The following is a 24390-nucleotide window of genomic DNA, read 5'->3' on the forward strand; positions in this document are numbered from 1 at the left end:
CGTCCCAGCTCTCTAGAAGCCCCCCGCAGCACTATTTTGTAGCACTATGGACGGTTTGGGACCCGTGGTTCCATCCAGCTCTCATCTGTAGATAATAAGAGGGATGGCAATAGTGAACCTCAACCCCGTTTGCTATATTTGGGGGGTATGTTTGTGTCACGGCCAGGGTTTCTCGGCATGGAAGTCACTGGGTATTACCTGTGAAGTCGTTGTGGCAGGGGGTCTCTGGCAGCGGTGCTGGTGTTTGGCAAGGGGCATTGGCTGCGCGTGGTTCTGTGCGGGCACAGTTTCACTAGGCCTGGTGAGGTCTGGCGGTGTTTCCGTTCCGTTGGCATGGGCGCCGCCATCTTGCCTGCGGCCATGTGATTCTGGCTGTCCAATCCGGGTAGGTCATGTGCTCATTCCAGCCAGTCACAGCACAGCACTGAGTATTTAGGAAGGTCCAGAGCCTTCCTTCTTTGCCAGTGCAACGTGTTTCTCAGCTGCAGCTGAGAGAGAGTACCTGTGCCTTATCTGCCTACTTGTAATATGCTTCTAGCCTGAACCTTGCCTGCTCCAACTTGCTGGACTTACCCTGCACCCTCCATATACCTTCTTACCTGCCTGAGTACCTGAACCTGCTGTTTCCCTGCACCTTGCCTCTCTTCACTCCCAGCTGGACTTAATTACCTCTAGCCTGCATTTGTTACAGCTCATCATACCAGCATTCTGTTACAGCTCACTATAATTGTATACTGGACTGGTCCTGCCCGTCACTATCTGAACATTTCTCCATTAACCCCCATTACAGTTATCAAGTGCACTTTAGTGCTATACCTGGACTTTTTCATTTGCCATTCCCATGTCTTCAAAGTCACTTATTAAAAACCCCACTTTTTTAATTTAAGTCTGCTTCTGTGTCTGCTCCTATCACCACCCCGGGTCCACAACAAATTCAGAACCTCACAGTTTGATTATGAGGAGGTTTAAAAAAAAACAGATGAGGCTTTTTTTTTTCTTTTGTACAAAGTCTACTTTTCTCTTGCGAACGCAAAATTTTTATTGGCTTCGCTAATCTTACACCAATTTCTTGGCTATGAGGAAATCTTTAAGGCGCTTGACTTGCCAAATGCCAACAGATATGAGGATGAAGGTTTGTGCGATCGCCCACCACAAGACGTTGCTGTTCATGTCTTCGCTCTTCTGCCTGTAGTACTCCTCACGCTCCTGGGCGGGGGAATAAAGAGCAGGGGAGGGCATTATAGTGCAGCCAATGTATCACACGTGTTATACACACAGAGCAGGGGAGGGCATTATTGTGCAGCCAATGCCTCACACGTTATACACACAGAGCAGGGGAGGGCATTATTGTGCAGCCAATGCCTCACACGTGTTATACACACAGAGCAGGGGAGGGCATTATAGTGCAGCCAATGCATCACACGTGTTATACACACAGAGCAGGGGAGGACATTATAGTGCAGCCAATGCATCACATGTGTTATACACACAGAGCAGGGGAGGGCATTATAGTGCAGCCAATGCATCACACGTGTTATACATACAGAGCAGGGGAGGGCATTATAGTGCAGCCAATGCATCACACGTGTTATACACACAGAGCAGGGGAGGGCATTATTGTGCAGCCAATGCCTCACACGTGTTATACACACAGAGCAGGGTAGGGCATTATTGTGCAGCCAATGCATCACACGTGTTATACACACAGAGCAGGGGAGGGCATTATTGTGCAGCCAATGCCTCACACGTGTTATACACACAGAGCAGGGGAGGGCATTATAGTGCAGCCAATGCATCACACGTGTTATACACACAGAGCAGGGGAGGGCATTATAGTGCAGCCAATGCATCACACTTGTTATACACACAGAGCAGGGGAGGGCATTATAGTGCAGCCAATGCCTCACACGTGTTATACACACAGAGCAGGGTGCATGTCAGATCCACATAACCCTGTAGGCTCCCATCATTTATATTACTGACACGTCTATGAATACAGTCATTCGTCCAAACATCTTTAATGCAGAAAGAAACTAGGAAAATACAGTGTTATTTGCTTGACCCCTTGATACAGCATGACACACGTCTGTTGTGCGGTCTGCATCGGACACAATTGTACCTAATGAGTAGAGTTGTGTGTTGTGTATCAGAACCACAAGAATGGAGAAACTCTGGTGGATGATAGACGCACATGGTTAAAGAGAATGGAGCTACAGAAGTAACACAGTATTTGTGTGACAGATGTCCTGAGATCAGGGCTGGCACCAGGAAGGGACAATAGGGACAGTAAAGTTTCTAGGAGTCCAGGAATAGCATGAGGGAGGCATTCAAACCAAAATCCCCTCTCCATTATATACACCCTGTGAGTGGGGGGTCTGCAGGATTCTGCACAGGGTTACCTCCAACATTCAGCAGCAGCACAGGAGCTGCTGTCCAGAACACTACTATAGATAGATAGCCTTTATTGGACACCATAGTAGATAGGAAACTTTGGGAGTATGGGGGAGGCATACATGACGGGAAGAATGGTGAAGGAACATGTATGACAAAAGTACAGTGTGTGGGCATACAGTATGTGACAATCGGTCAGAGCGGCTGGGGGCATATGTAACAAGAGGAGGCTGGGTGGCACCTGTGACGATGGGAAGGAGGCCTGGGGGTATATGCGACAATGGGTCAGGGGTTATTATACGTGACAATAGAACAATAAGGGACATATGTAGAAAGGGTAGGGTAGATGGTCGGCACATGTGGCCGGTGTATAGTTAGGGGATATGTGATATAAGGAGGGTGTAATATTCCCGTGTACTTTGAGGAGTTATTCTAGAGTAGGGGTGGGCAATACGCGAACCCCCCCAGCTGTTGTAGAACTACACATCCCAGCATGCCCTGCCACAGTTTTGCTATTTGGCTATGCTAAAACTGTTGCAAGGCATGCTGGAATATGTAGTTCAACAACAGCTGGAGGGCCGCTTATTGCCCACCCCTGTTCTACAGTAAAGTCTGGGCAGTGGTGGGTATTAGACTGGCGTGAACTGCAGAGACAAGAGGAGGCTGGGTATCCTTGAACAGGGGTGAGGAGCTAGGTGAAGGGGGTTCTGGACTATAGATAGACAGTAATTAGTTAGACAATGTATAGACACCAGATGTTAGACAGTCAATAGTTAGACAGGGACAAAAGTCAGACACACTAAAGTTAGACATGTAAAAAGGTCAACAGGTACAAAAGGTTGACATGGTCAAAAGTTCGATATGAAAATGGTCAACACTTTTTTTTATTTATTTTTTAGGGTTAGGGTTAGGGCTAGGCTCTTACTGGAGGGTTAGGGCTAGGCTGTTACTGGAGGGTTAGGGTTAGGCTCTTACTGGAGGGTTAGGGTTAGGCACTTACTGGAGGGTTAGGGTTAGGCACTTACTGGAGGGTTAGGGTTAGGCACTTACTGGAGGGTTAGGGTTAGGCTCTTACTGGAGGGTTAAGGTTAGGCACTTACTGGAGGGTTAGGGTTAGGCACTTACTGGAGGGTTAGGGTTAGGCACTTACCCCCACGGTTAGAGTTAGGCACCAGGAGGGAGGGTTAGGCACCAAGGGGAGGGTTAGGGATAGGGTGAAGATTTTTGTGGCGACCATTTTCATGTTGAACTTTTGATCGTGTCGACTTTTTGTACCGGTCGACCTTTTTACATGTCTAACTTTAGTGTGTCTGACTTTTGTCCCTATCGAACTTTAGTCCCTGTCTAACAATTCACTGTCTAACAACTGGTGTCTATCTAGACATTGTCTAACTAATTACTGTCTATCTCTTATACCACACCCCTGAGATTATTTCAGGAAATACTTTTGTAATGGAGTTAGAAAAATGAATGATAGGGCTGGAAAGTCTATGAGGGTGGGAGCAGTACTTACTCGTTCATACGCTTGTTCTTTCACAATATGGTCGACCTCCCCTTGGAGGTGCCCCAGGCTGTTGGAGACTTCCTTCACCTTGTCTTTCGGATCAACAGCTACATAATCAAAAGGATTCTCCCCAACCTGAATGTCCAGGTGTATGCGCTGGAAACACATCGTAACTCTGTCAGTGGTTGTAAGATTGTTTATATACATAAAGCTTTTCACGTGTATCTTTCTGCAGTAATTGGAAACTGAAACACAATAGGTGAACTCACTATCGCTATTTCAGCTGGACTTCATCAGGACGATGTTACCCATATTAACTAACCTGATTTATATACCCACTTCAATAATTAGGCATTACCATTTATGGTGTTTCCGGTGCCGTCATTTTGGAATCTCCCGCGCCTGCGCGAGATCTCCAATCCTCGCAATAGTGGCAATCCTGGATGGATGTGTAATGAGGAGTAGCGCCGGAGTTTGTTGGGGCCATTTGGAGATAGATATCGAGTTTTGCCGCAAGAGGTGGTGGTCTCATGCATTCGGGAATGACCCCAAAATGGCGGCACTGACAAAATTACCAGTATTGCCACTATCGCGAGGACTGGAGATCTCACGCTGATGCGGGAGATTCCAAAATGGCGGCACCGGAAACGCCGTGCATGGTAATGTCTAATTATTGAAGTGGGTATATAAATCAGATTAATTGATATAGGTAACATCTTCCTGATGAAGTCCAGCTGAAATAGCGATAGTGACGAAACGCGTTGAGGGTGGTAACACTGCTGATGTCCTCAACCAGTCATTTGACGCTCCAGATTAGCTTTATTTCAACCTTTCAAATGTAATTGTGATATTTGTTTGTTTTATGGTATATATTAAACTTTGAATACTACACAATGAGAGCGTTTTTCTCTCTCCTCTCTGGTCGGAAATCTGAGACCCATATCTAGAGGTCGGGAACTGTGAGTGAAGGAAGCATACCTACAACACCTACCTATACCTAGAGATACCTACAACATGCCTACTTATATACTATTTTGGGGTATGCATATTGGATTACTCCTTATATAAAAGTTGAAAAAAGTCCCATAAAATACTACACAATAAGGCGCTTGTTCTCTCACCTTTTGTCTATTATATATATATATATACACGATATATATATATATATATATATATATATATATATACACACAGTATATATATATATATATATATATATATATATACATACACACACCCAGTAGATTGCTTGTCTCTAATTGCCCTTGGATGCAACACAGATCAGTTCTGCTCTGTACATTGGATACAATTTTAAAATTTAAATGGAGCATTCCTGGATAATATAAATGCTTTTTTGAAAAGCAAAGAGGGGAAGATAAAAAATTAAATTAAATGTTGCATAAAGGAATTTAGGAAGCAACCATTTACAAAGGTATAAAACTTATTCAAGGAGTTTAGTGGTGAATAACAATAATTATTAAGTGCAGAAAATCTAGTAGCATAAAAAAATTGGAATTAACTAACTATGAGTCTGATTTACGACTGTATGCAACTGCGAGTATGGAAGCAATCGGCTGATTGTTGTGTACTGCACATGCATATGCATTGCAGTTCGCGTGCGCAAACTAGCCATTGCGATCTGGACTGCTATCTCGGTGACTACGCAGACCCTTTGCAGAGTGAATGACAGGAAGTGCCGTTGTGGGTGGTAATGGGGGGGGTCTGGTGAACGTAGGCGTGCCAGTGCGTTTGAACACCATTACAGAGGCGTGCATAAATTATCCACTGCGATGCCCTACGCAGCCTGAGGTCTCATAGCGTGCAATGCAGTTAGCAATTTCTGAGTAAGGTCAGACCTTGTGCAAGTGTGTGTGAGGCTGCGATGGTGATCGATTGTACCGATGCTTTTGTAGTCTTCCTAAACATTACGGATGTGTGTAAGGTAAGGTGGGCATCCTTATGTAGTGCTATGTATAACATTGCGATCGCAATGATTAGCATACTATCGCAGTTGAACTGAGTGCGTAATCGCTATTGCATTCGCAGTTGCATTCCGTAGTGAATTAGGCCCTATGGGTGCTTGATGCCACAATTTCCCTGCACCAGTATGGCAGGAGTCTGTTCTCACTGCTCTGTGCTGTTGCGAACAGAAACCCTACTAGATAGGCTGCGTATTGCCCTAGCCCCTCTCACCTAGACTGGCTCGCATATGGACACGGAGGTGCTTAATGAGCTGAAATACTCTGTGCTGCTAACGTTCTAATAATCTGATTGGTTACAGGTTATTCTAACGCTGGCCACTCCATCTCCTGAACATGGATATGTTCCTAGCTCTGAGGAATGAATGCAATGGCTTCTCTGACTATGGGCTTGACTCTGCTATGCCAAAATATGCAAATATCGCAGCCGCAGGGAGATATATTGAGACCCCACCTGCAGCTTTGCAAATCTGCGTACAAAGGGGCAGCATTGGCCGCAGATCTTTTCATTGCTGCAGTCCTGAGCGAGTCTATGGTCCCGCAGAAGTTCGTGGGAATTGAAACGCCAGAGCCGTATTCCTAATGTACGGGATCACAGTTGCAGGGTGAGATATACTCCAGACGCCTGTGTTCTCTGTCGCCACTCCCCGTTACCATCCCCAAACGCTCACTGCCTGTCACTGATACTGCAAGTAAATAGTCGCTGTGAGCAACTACGGTATTGGCCCTTGAAGCATGCGTAGTGCGACTCAGACACATGCACGGTTTACTGATAATCGCTTTACTCCGTAGACATCGGAATAGTGTATAACTCTGAATCAGGCCCAATGTCAGATGTTCATTGGCATTTTTGGCTATGTTATAGCCAGTGACGTGCGGTGAGGTCAGTGGCTGGGGAGGCACACATTGAGATGGATCTGAGTACTAGGAGCCTGTCTCACCCCCTACTCACTGCAACTCGCCCCTCACTACACTAATCTTCAGTGTCCATTGATTCTCTTACCTGCATCACTGTGTCTTCTCTTGCTTCTGCTGACTGAGCTCCAATCTCAACACACTGCAATGCGCTACCTGGTCACATGACACATGCAAGGTGTCCATTAGTGCTCAAGTCACGCCCTCCATACTCAGAGCCATGTCCCTATTAGCTCTCTTTCTGTGCAGCTTACTGCCCGTGGTGTGGCCCCGGCCCCAGCTCTGCAATCAGTGTCTGACCATACAGAAGTGAGGCTGAGCTACCTGATCTCTCATCTCCCTGCAGTCCCAGGGAGATCCACAAAGCTGGTGAGTGTTAACTATCAAAATTATCACAATAAACAAAGAAGATGTTTATAAGTTATAAATATGTTGTTTGTATTATTCTAATCATGTTTATATCAAATCTCAGGATTATGAAAGGGGAGGCTCTAACTGCACGCCCCTGGTTTTAGCACCCTGTTTTACTGTAGCACCCTGTTACTAATAATCAGACTATGGGGTCTATATACTGAGCCATCGAGACAGATAAAGTGGACGGAGATAAAGTACCAACCAATCAGCTCCTAACTGTTACTATCTGTGGGTTCTTTGTACTAAGCCTTGGACGGAGAGAAAGTACCAACCAATTAGCTCCTAACTGTCATTTTGCAGCCTGTAAAGTGATAGTTAGGAGCTGATTGGTTGGAACTTTATCTCCATCCATTTTACCTCTCTCCAAGGCTTAGTACATAGACCCGTACCTATATATATAGATACATATACACAAAAGGTCCAGCATTCCCTTTGTCACTGCTACTTGGCCGGGTGCCTTCACAAAATGGACTACTAGAGCAAGCATAGGTGTGGCACTCCGAGCAGACAGTACAAAGCCCCAAGGAGCTGTACTGTCTGCCCGGAGTGCCGCACCTATGCTTGTTCTGTATATCTACTATATAAAAGTTTTTACGATCGTGAAATTTTACATACGAGCATATTAAAACACGGCGGAGGCAACTAAAAAAATGTTAAATCGAAATTAATTACTGTTAATTTTTAATTAATGAAAAACCACAATTTTTACATAGCATTTGCCCTCTACAGGTCAGGTACGGAATTACAAAAGGATTTAGCTTATTTCTTTTCTATCTTCTCTACTATATCAAAGCAAAAATTTGTTCTTTTGTACTTCTGTCTTTCTATACAAATCCACAGTTTACAAGCGAAGATCATGACATTGTACATACAAGCATATTACAACACGGCGGAGGCAACTAAAATTTTTTAAATCAATATGAATTACTGTTAATTTTTGATTAACTTAATAAAACAATTTTTGCTGGACGCTCATTGTGGGGCCTCACGGCATATGGGTAGGGCCTCGTAGCAAGCGTTTTGTGTTGTCGTGTTTTGTCATGATCTTAATGTTTATTATTGAAGAGAGCTTTAGCAGGCTTTTCCAGCATTCTCAGCTCTCTGACTATACCAAATTACGCAACAACATTTACTTCTTTCTTCCAACAGTGTCAAAATGATGATCCTGCTGTACTGTGAGCTGCCAAAATATTACACATGGAATGCTTCTCCCAAAGTTTTTCTGCGCAGAAAACAGGGAGTCGCTGTAGATGGTCATCCTGGTATCAGAGCAACAGAAGCTCTTGGCCGTGTTTACACTGTCCATCCTACAAATTTTGAATGCTTCAATCTCCGAAGTTTGCTTTACACCGTTACAGGTCCTACTTCAGACCTTAGGACTGTGGATGGGGAAGTTTGTCACACTTTCGTGAGGCCTGCCTAAGGAGAGGTTGGTTGGAGGATGATGTGTAAAACAAACATTCTTAAAATCTTGGGCAACGCCGGGTACTCCAGCTAGAATAAATATATACATATATATATATAGCAAAGTAGATAACAGCGGCACTCACAGGTCTTGCACAGAAGAATGAGACAACAGCTTAGTTGTTAGTTTGACATTTCAGTCACTAAAGACTTTTTATCAAGAACACACATAGTGAAAAATACACATACCTTTATACTGCACAATCTCCAAGTGGATTTTCTGGCACAACCTCCATCTGTCTCTGGGCTGATGACGTCACTCGCGTGCGCCCAGCAAGATGCCGTGTGCGCGATGATGTCGTACGTCACCAGCGCTCCCAGCTAAGCGACGACCTGAGTGCCCAGGTGTCAGACATCGGGTCCCATATGGCAATGTGCAAACGTGTTACACAGCACACAAACACATGGACAGGGTGAGTCTCTCTGGGGAGACTACAGTTCAATACAATACCGGAACATAATATTACACATGCACGGGAGGCCAGAATAGGAATACATACCACATACAAAAATAAATCAAATGGGGGAATCATAAAAAACGGATAAAACAGAAACATATGGAAGTAGGAAATGGATAATATAAAGAACATAATAGGAATGAAACAACACTCATTCTGTGCAAGCCCATGTGTGCCACTGTTATGTACTTTGCTGTTAAGGTACTTTCATACCTCTAATGGCACCAGGGCTAGCTATGTTTCTTTATTGTGGAGTACCATGTGTTCTATATATATATATATATATATATATATATATATATACATGTAATTCCTAAGAGACCATAAAACCATGCTTACAGACTTTTAAGTTGTCCTTTCAGGGAGACTCCGAAGAGGACCTGGTGCTCTCGGCGTTGGGATGCACGGACAGGCTATAGCCGTCTTGACGCGATTCACATCATTAAATTTCGCCCCCTCCCTACGGACCCGCAGATTTTTTTGAGAATCTCCCCATCCTGCCCACTTGGCGGGATGCAGGAGATCTGCCTACTCTTCCGAAGGTGCGGGGGGTTACCCAAAAAATTGGGACCCTCCCGCGACTCCCGGGAAAGTAGGCATGTATGCATAAAACGTCTAGTTTGACATGGTTCAGTGTAGTGACATGAAGCTTATTGTGGATCCTCCAATAAGCCGGCAATGGCTGGGAATGAAGAGGATTACACTGGTTTTCCGTATGGCAGTGTAGAGAAGACTATTCCCCTGTCTGTGCTGTTGCTCTCTACATCGCTGATTCAGGATAATCCAGCAGATACCGCGCTGATTTTCAGCATGTCTTTGCAATATTACTTTAATTTTACATTTCTGAAGCATGATGGATCCACTTTAGCACTCCGGCTGGCTCCTGGGAAAATGGAGTGTGAAATTGTCTAAGTCTAAGTGGATTTGTTTGCCTTCGCTGTTTTTAGTCTCAGTATAATAACTGTCTAAATATTTTATGTTTCTACAGTGAAGGATTTAGATTTAGAAGTTCGGAATTATTTTGTCTAATGTGTCCTTATTTGATAATTGATGGAAAGCAGCTGTTTCAATGCTTCACTGGAGGTTTTCAGTAGTCTGCTGTACACAAGTGTCAGACAGCAGTGGAATGTTTAAGCAGACTCACCCCTTGCTGTACGCAGCGTGGAGAGACAGGCATTGTGTGGGCTGAAGCAATGTTCAGTCTCTATGAATTCACGAGGTACAAATAAAAAAATATGGAGGCACTAAGTGCCTCATGCCTCAGTAATACTGCCTGGCCCCTGAACTGAGCAAATGCATGTCATCTCCAGGCTCCTCCCAGACAGGACATAGAAATACTTATCAAATATGCCCTCACCTAACCCTATCACTAATCCTAATTCATTCCATTTGTGTGTTTGTTGTTTTTAAACTAATTACAGGTCAGTGAAACACATAAATAAGATATAAAATAACTAGAATTAAATAAGTTATGAAACAATATTTTTGGCACAAAATAAGCCAGGTTTTGCTGTTAATAGTGTCTTTACTTAAGCAGGGAAAAATAGCGTTATTGTGTGTTTAAATTTGGTTTCAAGTATAATTGTGTCATTGTCAATATACTGGTGTTACTGTGTCCAGGGCCGTAACTAGGGGTGGACAAGCGCTGCCGCCACCTAGGGCTTACAGGACGGCACCATCAGTTCCCCCGCTGCCTGGAGCTGCTGGCAAAGTGACTGCATATAGGGGGAACACTGCATGCTGATGTATGCTGCACTCAGGGGCGGATTGGGATAGAAAACCAGCCCGGGAAATTTCTGGAAGCAGCCCTAATGAAGGCGAGGTCTGTTGATGGGGGCGGGATCTCCATTCTCATATGGCCTGATTTTGAGTTGGATGCAGTCGCAGCCTTCCTTGGCTGCAGTTGCGTCTGCAACTTTATGCTAATGCCGCTACAAAGCCCCTCCCTGTTGCACAGTGTCTACAGGCGCTGCAACCATGCTTTGTGCCTCTTTAGACTCCACCATTGGCTGCATCATTGAAACTTGCACCAGCCCTATGCTAGGTGCAGACCATCAGTCCAATGTGACCAAGTCAGTGTCTTTGTACGCAATCAGCAACACGCCCATGTCACTCCAATAACACGCCCACACATGTAACCACCCAGGAATGCCCAAAACATTTCTAATACACTTGTGTGTACTGTACGACTGAATCTTCAGTGAAACTCTGTATAATCACCATTGGGAAGCATAAGCGGTGCAACTCAAACGCATGCGCAGAAGAAAAACTTGCGCAAGAAAAAAATAAAACACATTGGCCACCATATTAGCGCCCATTTGGTACCATTTGTATCAGTAATAAGTTTCTTTAGGGTAAGTGTCTTCAGAAAGATTACTCTGCCAAATACTTCTAAATCTACCTGTTATGAATAGTCTCCAGTCTCAAACCCTCTGTCTCTCCAGCCTCATCCCCTTCTGTATCTCTACACCCTCATCCTCTCTGTCTCTCCAGCGCTATCCTCTCTGCAACTCTCCAGAACTATCCTACCTGCGTTCTCCAGCGCTATCCTACCTGCGTTCTCCAGCGCTATCCTAACTGCGTTCTCCAGCACTAGCCTACCTGCGTTCTCCAGCGCTATCCTACCTGCGTCTCTCCAGCGCTATCCTACCTGCGTGCTCCAGAGTTATCCTACCTGCGTCTCTCCAGTGCTATCCTACCTGCGTTCTCCAGCGCTATCCTACCTGCGTGCTCCAGAGTTATCCTACCTGCGTCTCTCCAGCGCTATCCTACCTGCGTCTCTCCAGCGCTATCCTACCTGCGTTCTCCAGCGCTATCCTACCTGCGTGCTCCAGAGTTATCCTGTGTCTCTCCAGTGCTATCCTACCTGCGTTCTCCAGCACTATCCTACCTGCATTCTCCAGCGCTATCCTACCTGCGTCTCTCCAGCGCTATCCTACCTGCGTCTCTCCAGCGCTATCCTACCTGCGTCTCTCCAGCGCTATCCTACCTGCGTTCTCCAGCACTATCCTACCTGCGTGCTCCAGAGTTATCCTACCTGCGTCTCTCCAGCGCTATCCTACCTGCGTCTCTCCACCGCTATCCTACCTGCGTTCTCCAGCGCTATCCTACCTGCGTTCTCCAGCGCTACCCTACCTGCGTCTCTCCATCAATAGCCTACCTGCGTCTCTCCATCAATAGCCTACCTGCGTCTCTCCAGCGCCATCCCCCATGTCTCTCTCTTTCTATTAAAAATAATATAGATATATATATTTCTAACACTGCATATAGTGTGTGTATGTGTGTATGTATGTGTGTGTATATATATATATATATATATATATATATATATTAGGGGTGTGCACCGGCCACTTTTCGTGTTTTGTGTTTTGGTTTTGGATCTGGATCTTTCTTCGTGTTTTGGATCTGGATTGGTTTTGCCAAAACCACCCTTCCGTGTTTTGGGTTCTGGGTTTTGTGTTTTAGATCTGTATTTTTTTTAAAAAAAGCATAAAAACAGCTAAAATCACAGAATTTGTGTGTTTTTCTGCTCCTATGCTATTATTAACCTAATTTCCACTCATTTCCAGTCTATTCTGAACACCTCACAATAGTGTTTTTATATCCAAAAGGTTGCACCGAGGTAGCTGGATGACTATGCAAACAGTACATAATTCAAAGAAAAACAAGAGGTGCAAAATGGAATTGTCCTCCCACCCACCCTTATGTTGTATAAACAGGACATGCACACTTTAACAAACCAAACATTTCAGCGCCAGGGTCTGCCACACGACTGTGGCTGAAATGATTGGTTCGTTTGGGCCCCCACAAAACAAGCTGGCAATTAATCTGTCCCTGCACAAACTGGCTCTACGGAGGCAAGATGTCGTCCTCATCCTCCGATTCCTCACCCTCTTCAGTGTTGTGTACATCCTCATCCTCACAGAGTATTAATTCGTCCCCACTGGAATCCACAACCACAGGTCCCTCTGTACGTTCTGGAGGCTGGTCTCCCTGGAAGAGTTGATAATTCATTTTATGAACATCATCTTCTCCACATTTTGTGGAAGCAACCTCCTACGCCTTTCGTTGACAAAGTTCCCGGCTGCACTAAACACTCTTTCGGAGTACACACTGGAGGGGGGGGCAACTCAGGTAAAATAGAGCCAGTTTGTACAGGGACCTCCAAATTGCTTCTTTTTCCTGCCAGTACAGGTACGGACTGTCTGACATGCCTACTTGGATGCTGTCACCGATGTAATCCTTTAACAGACAGACGCACGCTTGTCGCTGCTGCTTTGAGGATGCAAGTGCGGCTACAGCCCACACAATTCACAAAGACAGAAAAAAAAGAACAATATTTTTATTGTTTGTGTAGCACACTTTGAGGGTGTCACCACCCTTTAACAGACAGACGCACGCTTGTCGCTGCTGCTTTGAGGATGCAAGTGCGGCTACAGCCCACACAATTCACAAAGACAGAAAAAAAAGAACAATATTTTTATTGTTTGTGTAGCACACTTTGAAGGTGTCACCACCCTTTAACAGACAGATGCACGCTTGTCGCTGCTGCTTTGAGGATGCAAGTGCGGCTACAGCCCACACAATTCACAAAGACAGAAAAAAAAAGAAGAATATTTTTATTGTTTGTGTAGCACACTTTGAGGGTTACACCACCCTTTAACAGACAGACGCACGCTTGTCGCTGCTGCTTTGAGGATGCAAGTGCGGCTACAGCCCACACAATTCACAAAGACAGAAAAAAAAAGAAGAATATTTTTATTGTTTGTGTAGCACACTTTGAGGGTGTCACCACCCTTTAACAGACAGACGCACGCTTGTCGCTGCTGCTTTGAGGATGCAAGTGCGGCTACAGCCCACACAATTCACAAAGACAGAAAAAAAAGAACAATATTTTTATTGTTTGTGTAGCACACTTTGAGGGTGTCACCACCCTTTAACAGACAGACGCACGCTTGTCACTGCTGCTTTGAGAACAGTATCATATGCAGTGACAGTAGACTTGTCAGAAATTGTTGGCACATCCTTCAGTCCGGACCAGATGTCCAAACCAGCCCTTGACTTATGACACAGGCGCACGCTTGGCGCTGCTACTATGTTGATGCACGTGCGGCTACATCGCACACAAGTCACAAACACATTAAAAAAATTGTTTTTTATTTTTTGGAGCACTTTAAGTGTTACACCACCCTTTAACAGACAGACGCACGCTTGTCGCTGCTGCTTTGAGGATGCAAGTGCGGCTACAGCCCACACAATTCACAAAGACAGAAAAAAAAAGAAGAATATTTTTATTGTTTGTGTAGCACACTTTGAGGGTGTCACCACCCTTTAACAGACAGACGCACGCTTGTTGCTGCTGCTTTGAGGATGCAAGTGCGGCTACAGCCCACACAATTCACAAAGACAGAAAAAAAAGAACAATATTTTTATTGTTTGTGTAGCACACTTTGAGGGTGTCACCACCCTTTAACAGACAGACGCACGCTTGTCGCTGCTGCTTTGAGAACAGTATCATATGCAGTGACAGTAGACTTGTCAGAAATTGTTGGCACATCCTTCAGTCCGGACCAGATGTCCAAACCAGCCCTTGACTTATGACACAGGCGCACGCTTGGCGCTGCTACTATGTTGATGCACGTGCGGCTACATCGCACACAAGTCACAAACACATTAAAAAAATTGTTTTTTATTTTTTGGAGCACTTTAAGGGTTACACCACCCTTTAACAGACAGACGCACGCTTGTCGCTGCTGCTTTGAGGATGCAAGTCCGGCTACAGCCCACACAATTCACAAAGACAGAAAAAAAAAGAAGAATATTTTTATTGTTTGTGTAGCACACTTTGAGGGTGTCACCACCCTTTAACAGACAGACGCACGCTTGTCGCTGCTGCTTTGAGGATGCAAGTGCGGCTACAGCCCACACAATTCACAAAGACAGAAAAAAAAGAACAATATTTTTATTGTTTGTGTAGCACACTTTGAGGGTGTCACCACCCTTTAACAGACAGACGCACGCTTGTCGCTGCTGCTTTGAGAACAGTATCATATGCAGTGACAGTAGACTTGTCAGAAATTGTTGGCACGTCCTTCAGTCCGGACCAGATGTCCAAACCAGCCCTTGACTTATGACACAGGCGCACGCTTGGCGCTGCTACTATGTTGATGCACGTGCGGCTACATCGCACACAAGTCACAAACACATTAAAAAAATAGTTTTTTATTTTTTGGAGCACTTTAAGGGTTACACCACCCTTTAACAGACAGACGCACGCTTGTCGCTGCTGCTTTGAGGATGCAAGTGCGGCTACAGCCCACACAATTCATAAAGACAGAAAAAAGAAGAATATTTTTATTGTTTGTGTAGCACACTTTGAGGGTGTCACCACCCTTGAACAGACAGACGCACGCTTGTCGCTGCTGCTTTGAGGATGCAAGTGCGGCTACAGCCCACACAATTCACAAAGACAGAAAAAAAAGAACAATATTTTTATTGTTTGTGTAGCACACTTTGAGGGTGTCACCACCCTTTAACAGACAGACGCACGCTTGTCGCTGCTGCTTTGAGAACAGTATCATATGCAGTGACAGTAGACTTGTCAGAAATTGTTGGCACGTCCTTCAGTCCGGACCAGATGTCCAAACCAGCCCTTGACTTATGACACAGGCGCACGCTTGGCGCTGCTACTATGTTGATGCACGTGTGGCTACATCGCACACAAGTCACAAACACATTAAAAAAATAGTTTTTTATTTTTTGGAGCACTTTAAGGGTTACACCACCCTTTAACAGACAGACGCACGCTTGTCGCTGCTGCTTTGAGGATGCAAGTGCGGCTACAGCCCACACAATTCACAAAGACAGAAAAAAGAAGAATATTTTTATTGTTTGTGTAGCACACTTTGAGGGTGTCACCACCCTTGAACAGACAGACGCACGCTTGTCGCTGCTGCTTTGAGGATGAAAGTGCGGCTACAGCCCACACAATTCACAAAGACAGAAAAAAAAGAACAATATTTTTATTGTTTGTGTAGCACACTTTGAGGGTGTCACCACCCTTTAACAGACAGACGCACGCTTGTCGCTGCTGCTTTGAGAACAGTATCATATGCAGTGACAGTAGACTTGTCAGAAATTGTTGGCACGTCCTTCAGTCCGGACCAGATGTCCAAACCAGCCCTTGACTTATGACACAGGCGCACGCTTGGCGCTGCTACTATGTTGATGCACGTGCGGCTACATCGCACACAAGTCACAAACACATTAAAAAAATAGTTTTTTATTTTTTGGAGCACTTTAAGGGTTACACCACCCTTTAACAGACAGACGCACGCTTGTCGCTGCTGATTTGAGGATGCAAGTGCGGCTACAGCCCACACAATTCACAAAGACAGAAAAAAAAGAAGAATATTTTTATTGTTTGTGGTGCGCACTTTGAGGGTTACACCACCCTTTCTACTTCAGGGTCCATAGGGTTCCACAGGATACCTTGGGGTATAGGTGTGACGTCAGTCGCAGGGCACCAAAGAGTTAAGCTTTCAGCCTCCCAGGATGCACTAGGTCCCCCTCCTATACCCCGCCCCCGAGCCAAGGCACCTCAGTTTAGTTTGGTGCCCGGCCGGAGTCGGGTGCACCTGTTGGAGTGGGGGCTAGAAGAGCCCCTGAAGCTTTTTCTTCATGCAGCTGTGGCTGCACATCTGGATGAACAGCATGGACAGTCAGTCCTGACGTCCATGCTGTCTTCCCTACACCCCGCCGGTACCAGAATGCCGGTACTGATCCGGGGATGCTGGTGGGCATCTGGGGTCACAGCTAGCGGTGACCCCAGATGTTCCGGACCATGGCCGGATTCAAGGGGGACAGAGGTAAGCAGCGGGGTCCCGCGGTGGGTCCCTGCTGATCACATGGTCCTAAGTCCCCAGGCAGGGGGCTCCCTGGGGACTGGCTGCAGCGTGGAGCCAGGCGACCAACCTGCGCTTCCACTACCCCCTGGGACAGCGGACCGCAGCAGAGCGGTAGCGCTGCGGCGTCCCAGGGGTTAAATGCATGCCAGGGGAGCGCGCCTTCCCTGTCTCACAGCCGGCGCCTCCCCCGCTGCACACAGCCCTCTCTGCACTGTGCTGACTGGCCCTGTGTCAGCGCTCCTACCCCAGGCCAGCCTTCTCTCTGCTCCTCGGCGGCCATCTTTTCAGAAGCATGGTGAACGCTGCTGGAAGCCTGCATTGGAAGCATCGTGGTCTGGGTCCCCCTGCATACCTCTCCTCCGCTGTGGTCAGGTCTGTGTATGCAGCGCTGTGTCCTACCAGGCCCTGTGTCTGTGTAGTTGAGTGATCAGCGCTGTTAGTGCAGGAATTGATTTTCTTTGCATTGTATGTGACTGTGCTAGCGCTGCTGCCTGTAACTTTTCTTCTCAAGACTGTCAGCTTTATTACTGTCCCTGTTCTTTCTGCTAAGCCCTTGCGGTGCGGTGCTGCAGGGTGGTCTCTCGCCTATTTAATATATAATTGGTGAGAGGGGTCACATACGTGGTGCCATCATGTCTGAAAGTGATTTTCCCCTCCGGCTACAGTGTACCACGTGTAAAGTACCGTTAGCGGAGGGGGAGGGTAGCGCGGAGGGCCTTTGCCGGCAGTGTTTGTCCATGGCGCGGCCTCTTACGGTTACAGCACCGGTAGAGGAGCTGCCCTGGGCTTGTTTCGCTCAGGCGCTAACAGCTTTAGTGGGCCAGTTAGCTCCGCAGCCCGCGTTTACTCCGATGGGTTTGTCCCAGCAGTCTGTGGTGTCGTCACCCATGCAGGGTTTCCCACGACAATTGGTGGTACCCCACAGTCTCCCTATTTCCCCGCTCCCGGTTTCTCAGGAGCCAGCGTGGGTTAATTCCCTGACGAGTTCTGTACAGCACTTGTCGGATGTGTTGCAAGGGGAGTCTGTGATGCGGCCTCATAAACGGCCGGTGGCGTCTCTGTCCGCTCCTTATGAGGATGACGAAGGGACGTCTGATGATGGGGAGATTCTGGATCCTTATGATCAGGAACCTCTCCATACTAAGGACGCTGATGCTAAGTCCAAAGTATATATTCCTGGACTTATTCGGGCGGTCCGCACAGCCTTGGTGATTGAGGACGAAGTTCCCCCAGCGGCTAAGTCTAAATATGCCTTTTTCAAAGACGTGAAGGGCGATGCCACAGTCTTTCCTCTTTCGGGTCAGTTGGTGGACCATTTAGAGGAGGCGTGGAAACAGCCTGGCAAAAGATACCAGCCACAGCGACGCCTGGTGGTGGCTTATCCGTTCGCGGATAATTATTTTGCTAAGTGGGAATCCCCTCCACAGGTGGATTCTCACGTGACCCGTCTTGTCCGTAGTGCCACATTGCCGATGCCATCCATGTCCTCCCTTAAGGATGCTACGGACCTGAAGTCCGCTTATTCCCTTGCGGGGGGGGGGCAGCACGGCCGGCTATGGCCATTTGCTGGGTTGCCAGAGCGATGGAGCGCTGGGCGGATTCATTAGAGGCTTCTTTTGATTCCGACTGTCCGGCCGAACAGGCGGAGTTGATTGGCAATCTCCGTGATTTGGTCACCTACATCAACAAGGCGGCTCTAGACATTAGTACTCTGGTGTCTAGAATTTCTTCAGCAGCGGTAGCTGCTCGTCGCACCTTGTGGCTGCGATCCTGGAAGGCGGACGCAGATTCCAAGAAGGGTCTGGAAGCGTTGCCGTTTACCGGAGAAGTTCTCTTCGGTCCGGATCTGGATAAGATTGTGGCCACGCTGGCGGCAGCCAAATCGGCTTGTCTCCCGTCGGCCGCTGCTCCTTCTGGTTCTGGACCATCGTCCTTTCGGTCATTTAGGGCCCAGGGCAGGCCCAAACCACAGTCGTTTCCTCGTCAGGCTGGCCCTAGGAAATCGGTCAAGCCCCGGAAGCAAGCATGGAGTACCAGACGTCCGGCCCCCAAGCCAGATGACAAGCCTGCGGCCTGACGGTCCGGGCCTCCCTTTGGGGGATCCCAGGGTGGGAGGCCGCCTGCTGCAGTTCGCCCAGTGTTGCCGGTCACTACGACAGACACTTGGGTTCTGGAGGTGGTCTCCCACGGGTACGCCCTCTCCTTCCGGCACAGACCCCCGGCTCGATTCTTCACCACGGGTCTACCATCAGACCGGAACAAGGCTACGGAGCTGCAGAAGGTATTGCACACTATGCTCCAGGCTGGAGTTATAGTGCCTGTTCCATTCTCCCAGAGGGGCCAGGGTTTCTATTCAAATCTTTTTTTGGTACAGAAACCCAATGGGTCGTATCGTCCGATTCTCAACCTCAAAGCACTCAACAAGTCTTTGCGGGTACCGAAGTTTCGGATGGAGACCCTACGGTCCATCATTCTGGCGCTGGAACCTGGGGACTACGTGTTTTCACCAAGGTGATGGCGGTCATGGCGGCTTCTCTGCGGCTGCAGGGAGTCCGCATGTTGCCGTACTTGGACGACCTGTTATTGGTGGCGGGATCTCCAGAGCTCCTGTTACGCCACTTGGACCTGACCATTGCCCTGCTGCAACGGCACGGCTGGCTAATCAACTGGCAGAAGTCCACTCTAATCCCGTCTCGGAGGATTCTGCATCTTGGAGCCTTATTGGACTCGGGACAGCAAAAGATCTTCGTGACGGAGGAAAAGATCTCTGCTTTACAGTCACGTATGCGCAGTTGTCTGCACAGCCGCCGGGTGTCTCTTCACTCGGCGATGAGGTTACTGGGCTCCATGGTGTCGGTGTTCGACATGGTGGAATATGCCCAGTTTCACTCCAGACCTCTGCAGCACCTGATCCTGTCAAAGTGGAATGGGCTGCCTCAGTCTCTGAAGTCCCAGACGATTGTGTTCACCCCGGAGGTTCGCCTGTCCCTTGCTTGGTGGTTACAGACGACCCACCTCAGCGAGGGACATCCGTTCTGGGTTCCAAATTGGGTCCTGTCGACAACGGACGCCAGTCTTCGGGGCTGGGGAGCAGTTTCGGGTCCACATCTGTTCCAGGGCAGGTGGACGCCGACAGAAGCGGAGCTTCCAATCAATATCTTGGAACTCCGTGCGGTCTTCAATGCTCTCCAGCAGGCACATCGGTTTCTCCAGGGTCACCCGGTACAGGTCCAGTCGGCCAACGCTACCACCGTGGCCTACATAAACAGGCAAGGAGGAACCTGAAGCCGGGCGGCTCTCGTAGAGGTGTCTCGGATCCTGGTTTGGGCGGAGCGCAATCTTCCAGCCATATCAGCGGTCTTCATCCCGGGAGTGCTCAATTGGGAGGCGGACTTTCTAAGTCACCAGGACGTTCATCCGGGGGAATGGTCCCTGCACCCGGACGTTTTTCAACTACTGGTGGACAGATGGGGTCTTCCAGAGATCGAACTCATGGCGTCCCGGCACAACAACAAGTTGCTGGTGTACGGGTCTCGCACAAGAGACGAAGGGGCATCTCTGGTGGATGCTCTGTCCGTCCGGTGGACATTCCGGTTCGCATACCTGTTCCCTCCGGTCTCCCTTCTTCCATGAGTAATCCGGAAATTCAAACAGGAAGGAGGGACGCTCCTGTTGATAGCTCCCGCGTGGCCAAGACGGCACTGGTTCTCAGACCTTCAGGGTCTGTCCGTGGACAGTCCTCTGCGGTTGCCCCTACGACCGGACCTCCTGTCTCAGGGTCCTTGTCGTCACCCGGACCTGACTCGGCTGTCTTTGATGGCATGGCTGTTGAGACGGCCATGCTGAGGTCCCGGGGGTTTTCCAGCTCTGTGGTGCGTACCATGTTGCGAGCTCGGAAACCGTCTTCCGCGAGGATATACTATCGCGTGTGGCATACGTTCTTCCAGTGGTGTCGACCGAGAGGTTATGCACCGCGGGAGTTTCGTCTGTCTCGGATTCTCGCCTTCCTGCAAGCGGGACTAGATCATGGGCTTCGCCTTGCTTCTTTGAAGGTACAGGTTTCGGCCCTGTCTGTCTGGTTTCACCGTAGGATTGCTACAATCCCGGATGTGCGCACCTTTATGCAAGGTGTTGTCCGCATTCAGCCGCCCTTTGTTCCACCTGTGGCGCCTTGGGATTTGGCTGTGGTCCTGAGGGCTCTCCAAGGACCGCCGTTTGAACCACTGGGATCAGTGGATCTTAAATGGCTAACAGCTAAGACTGTTTTCCTTCTGGCTATTGCTTCGGCCAGACGTGTTTCTGAGTTAGGGGCTCTTTCTTGTAGACCCCCTTTCTTGGTTTTTCATGGGAACAGGGCAGTACTCCGCACTCGGCCCGAGTTTCTTCCCAAAGTTGTTTCCCAGTTTCATGTTAACGAGGAAATCGTTGGTCCGGCCTTTAACTCACCGAGTCTTTCCGTGGGTGAGGCCTCTTTGGATGTTGTTCGGGCCTTAAGGACTTATGTTGACCGCACTTCTTCGTTTAGGAAGTCGGACGCTTTGTTTGTCCTCTATGGCTTCCGTAAAAAGGGTTGGCATGCTTCAAAGCAAACTTTGGCAGCCTGGATCCGTATGGCTATTTCTGAAGCTTATCTTCATGAAGGCCTACCGGTTCCTCCTTCTCTGAAGGCTCATTCCACTAGGTCTGTGGGTCCTTCGTGGGCAGCTCGACGTGGTGCCTCTGCAGTCCAGATCTGCAAGGCTGCTACGTGGTCCTCTGTCCATACCTTAATGAGGTATTACAGGTTTGACACCTTCGCCTCTCAGGATGCTTCCTTCGGGCGGCGGATTCTCCTTTCTGCACAGGAGCGTCCCCACCCTTAAAGGATACTGCTTTGGGACATCCCCAAGGTATCCTGTGGATACCCTATGGACCCTGAAGTAGAAAATATGAGATATGGTAAGAACTTACCCTTGTTATCTCTATTTCTACGAAGTCCATAGGGTTCCACAGGACTCCCGCCCTGTCGCACCTGTGCTGCAGATGGGCTTTGCTCTGGTCACCGGTTTTCCATCTCCCTCTGGTGAGAATGTGATTCTTGTATGTGTCCAGATCTTTGTTCTCTCTCTTCCTTCTCCTCCTCCGGCCTATGGCTTGGTAACTAACTGAGGTGCCTTGGCTCGAGGGCGGGGTACCTAGTGCATCCTGGGAGGCTGAAAGCTTAACTCTTTGGTGCCCTGCGACTGACGTCACACCTATACCCCAAGGTATCCTGTGGAACCCTATGGACTTCGTAGAAATAGAGATAACAAGGGTAAGTTCTTACCATATCTCATATTTTAACAGACAGACGCACGCTTGTCGCTGCTGCTTTGAGGATGCAAGTGTGGCTACAGCCCACACAATTCACAAAGACAGAAAAAAGAAGAATATTTTTATTGTTTGTGTAGCACACTTTGAGGGTGTCACCACCCTTTAACAGACAGACGCACGCTTGTCGCTGCTGCTTTGAGGATGCAAGTGCGGCTACAGCCCACACAATTCACAAAGACAGAAAAAAAAGAACAATATTTTTATTGTTTGTGTAGCACACTTTGAGGGTGTCACCACCCTTTAACAGACAGACGCACGCTTGTCGCTGCTGCTTTAAGGATGCAGGTGCGGCTACAGCCCACACATTTCACAAAGACAGAAAAAAAAAGAAGAATATTTTCATTGTTTGTGGAGCGCACTTTGAGGGTTACACCACCCTTTAACAGACAGACGCACGCTTGTCGCTGCTGCTTTGAGGATGCAAGTGCGGCTACAGCCCACACAATTCACAAAGACAGAAAAAAGAAGAAGAATATTTTTATTGTTTGTGGAGCGCACTTTGAGGGTTTCACCATCCTTTAACAGACAGACGCACGCTTGTCGCTGCTGCTTTGAGGATGCATGTGGAATCTAGACGAGATTTGGAACCGGGGACACACTACCTCCATCAATTGTCTAAATCCCACTGCACTAATGGCGGATACCGGACGCACGTCTGACACCAACATAGCAGTCAAGGCCTCAGTTATACGTCAGGATGACTGCTGTCGTACTTCATCCTCATCGCTAGGGACTGTTGGAGGGTCAATTGTTTAGTAAAAGTAGTGATGTTCCTACTTCCTCTCTGGGATGATGAACAACTCCCAGCAGCAGCAACAGCACTAGGAGGAAGTGGTTCTTGATCTTTCCCTATTTTATTTTTATCAGAGAAAGTTTGGTCCTCCATTTATGTTATATTGATATATACGTGCGGCTAAGGCGCACACAAACACAGAAAATATTTTTTTATTTTTGCTGGAGAGTAGTGCACTTGTGGGTTACACCACCCTTTAAGAAATGAGCCAGCCGGCTCTTTACTTATGGGACACAGGCGCACGCTTGGCGCTGCTCCTTTGTTGATGCACGTGCGGCAACTGCGCACACAATTCACAAACACAGAAAAAATATTTTGTTTTGGTTTGGACTGGAGTGTACTTTGGGGGTTACAGCACCCTTTAACGGTCAAGCCAGCTGGCCCTTTACTTATGACACAGGCGCACGCTTGGCACTACTTTGTTGATGCACGTGCGGCTACTGCGCACACAATTCACAAACACAGAAAATATTTTTGGTTTTGGTTTGGACTGGAGTGTACTTTGGGGGTTACAGCACCCTTTAATGGTCAAGCCAGCTGGCCCTTTACTTATGACACAGGCGCACGCTTGGCACTACTTTGTTGATGCACGTGCGGCTACTGCGCACACAATTCACAAACACAGAAAATATATATTTTTTTGGTTTGGAGTGTACTTTGGGGGTTACAGCACCCTTTAACGGTCAAGCCAGCCGGCCCTTTACTTATGACACAGGCGCACGCTTGGCACTACTTTGTTGATGCACGTGCGGCTACTGCGCACACAATTCACAAACACAGAAAAAATATTTTGTTATTTGGTTTGGAGTGTATTTTGGGGGTTACAGCACCCTTTAACGGTCAAGCCAGCCGGCCCTTTACTTATGACACAGGCGCACGCTTGGCACTACTTTGTTGATGCACGTGCGGCTACTGCGCACACAATTCACAAACACAGAAAATAATTTTTTTTTGGTTTGGACTGGAGTGTACTTTGGGGGTTACAGCACCCTTTAACGGTCAAGCCAGCCGGCCCTTTACTTATGACACAGGCGCACGCTTGGCACTAATTTGTTGATGCACGTGCGGCTACTGCGCACACAATTCACAAACACAGAAAAAATATTTTGTTATTTGGTTTGGTGTACTTTGGGGGTTACAGCACCCTTTAACGGTCAAGCCAGCCGGCCCTTTACTTATGACACAGGCGCACGCTTGGCACTACTTTGTTGAT

The 24390-nt window shown here is 47.6% G+C and overlaps 1 protein-coding gene across 1 annotated transcript in view; it reads right to left on the bottom strand.

The window, feature by feature from the left end:
* Positions 1 to 1056: 1056 nt before the first annotated feature.
* Positions 1057 to 24390, bottom strand: part of LOC148480540 (transmembrane emp24 domain-containing protein 11-like) — a 38122-nt gene continuing 14788 nt past the window's right edge. The window contains exons 4-5 of the mRNA XM_088454252.1: positions 3905 to 4051; positions 1057 to 1206 (exon numbers count right to left, since the gene is read on the bottom strand). Coding sequence (XP_088310378.1) covers positions 1057 to 1206; positions 3905 to 4051 — 297 coding nt within the window. The remainder of the gene's footprint in view (positions 1207 to 3904; positions 4052 to 24390) is intronic.

Source organism: Taudactylus pleione, unplaced genomic scaffold (assembly GCF_031769625.1).
Source record: "Taudactylus pleione unplaced genomic scaffold, aTauple2 ptg000611l, whole genome shotgun sequence".
NCBI classification, from domain to species: Eukaryota; Metazoa; Chordata; class Amphibia; order Anura; family Myobatrachidae; genus Taudactylus; species Taudactylus pleione.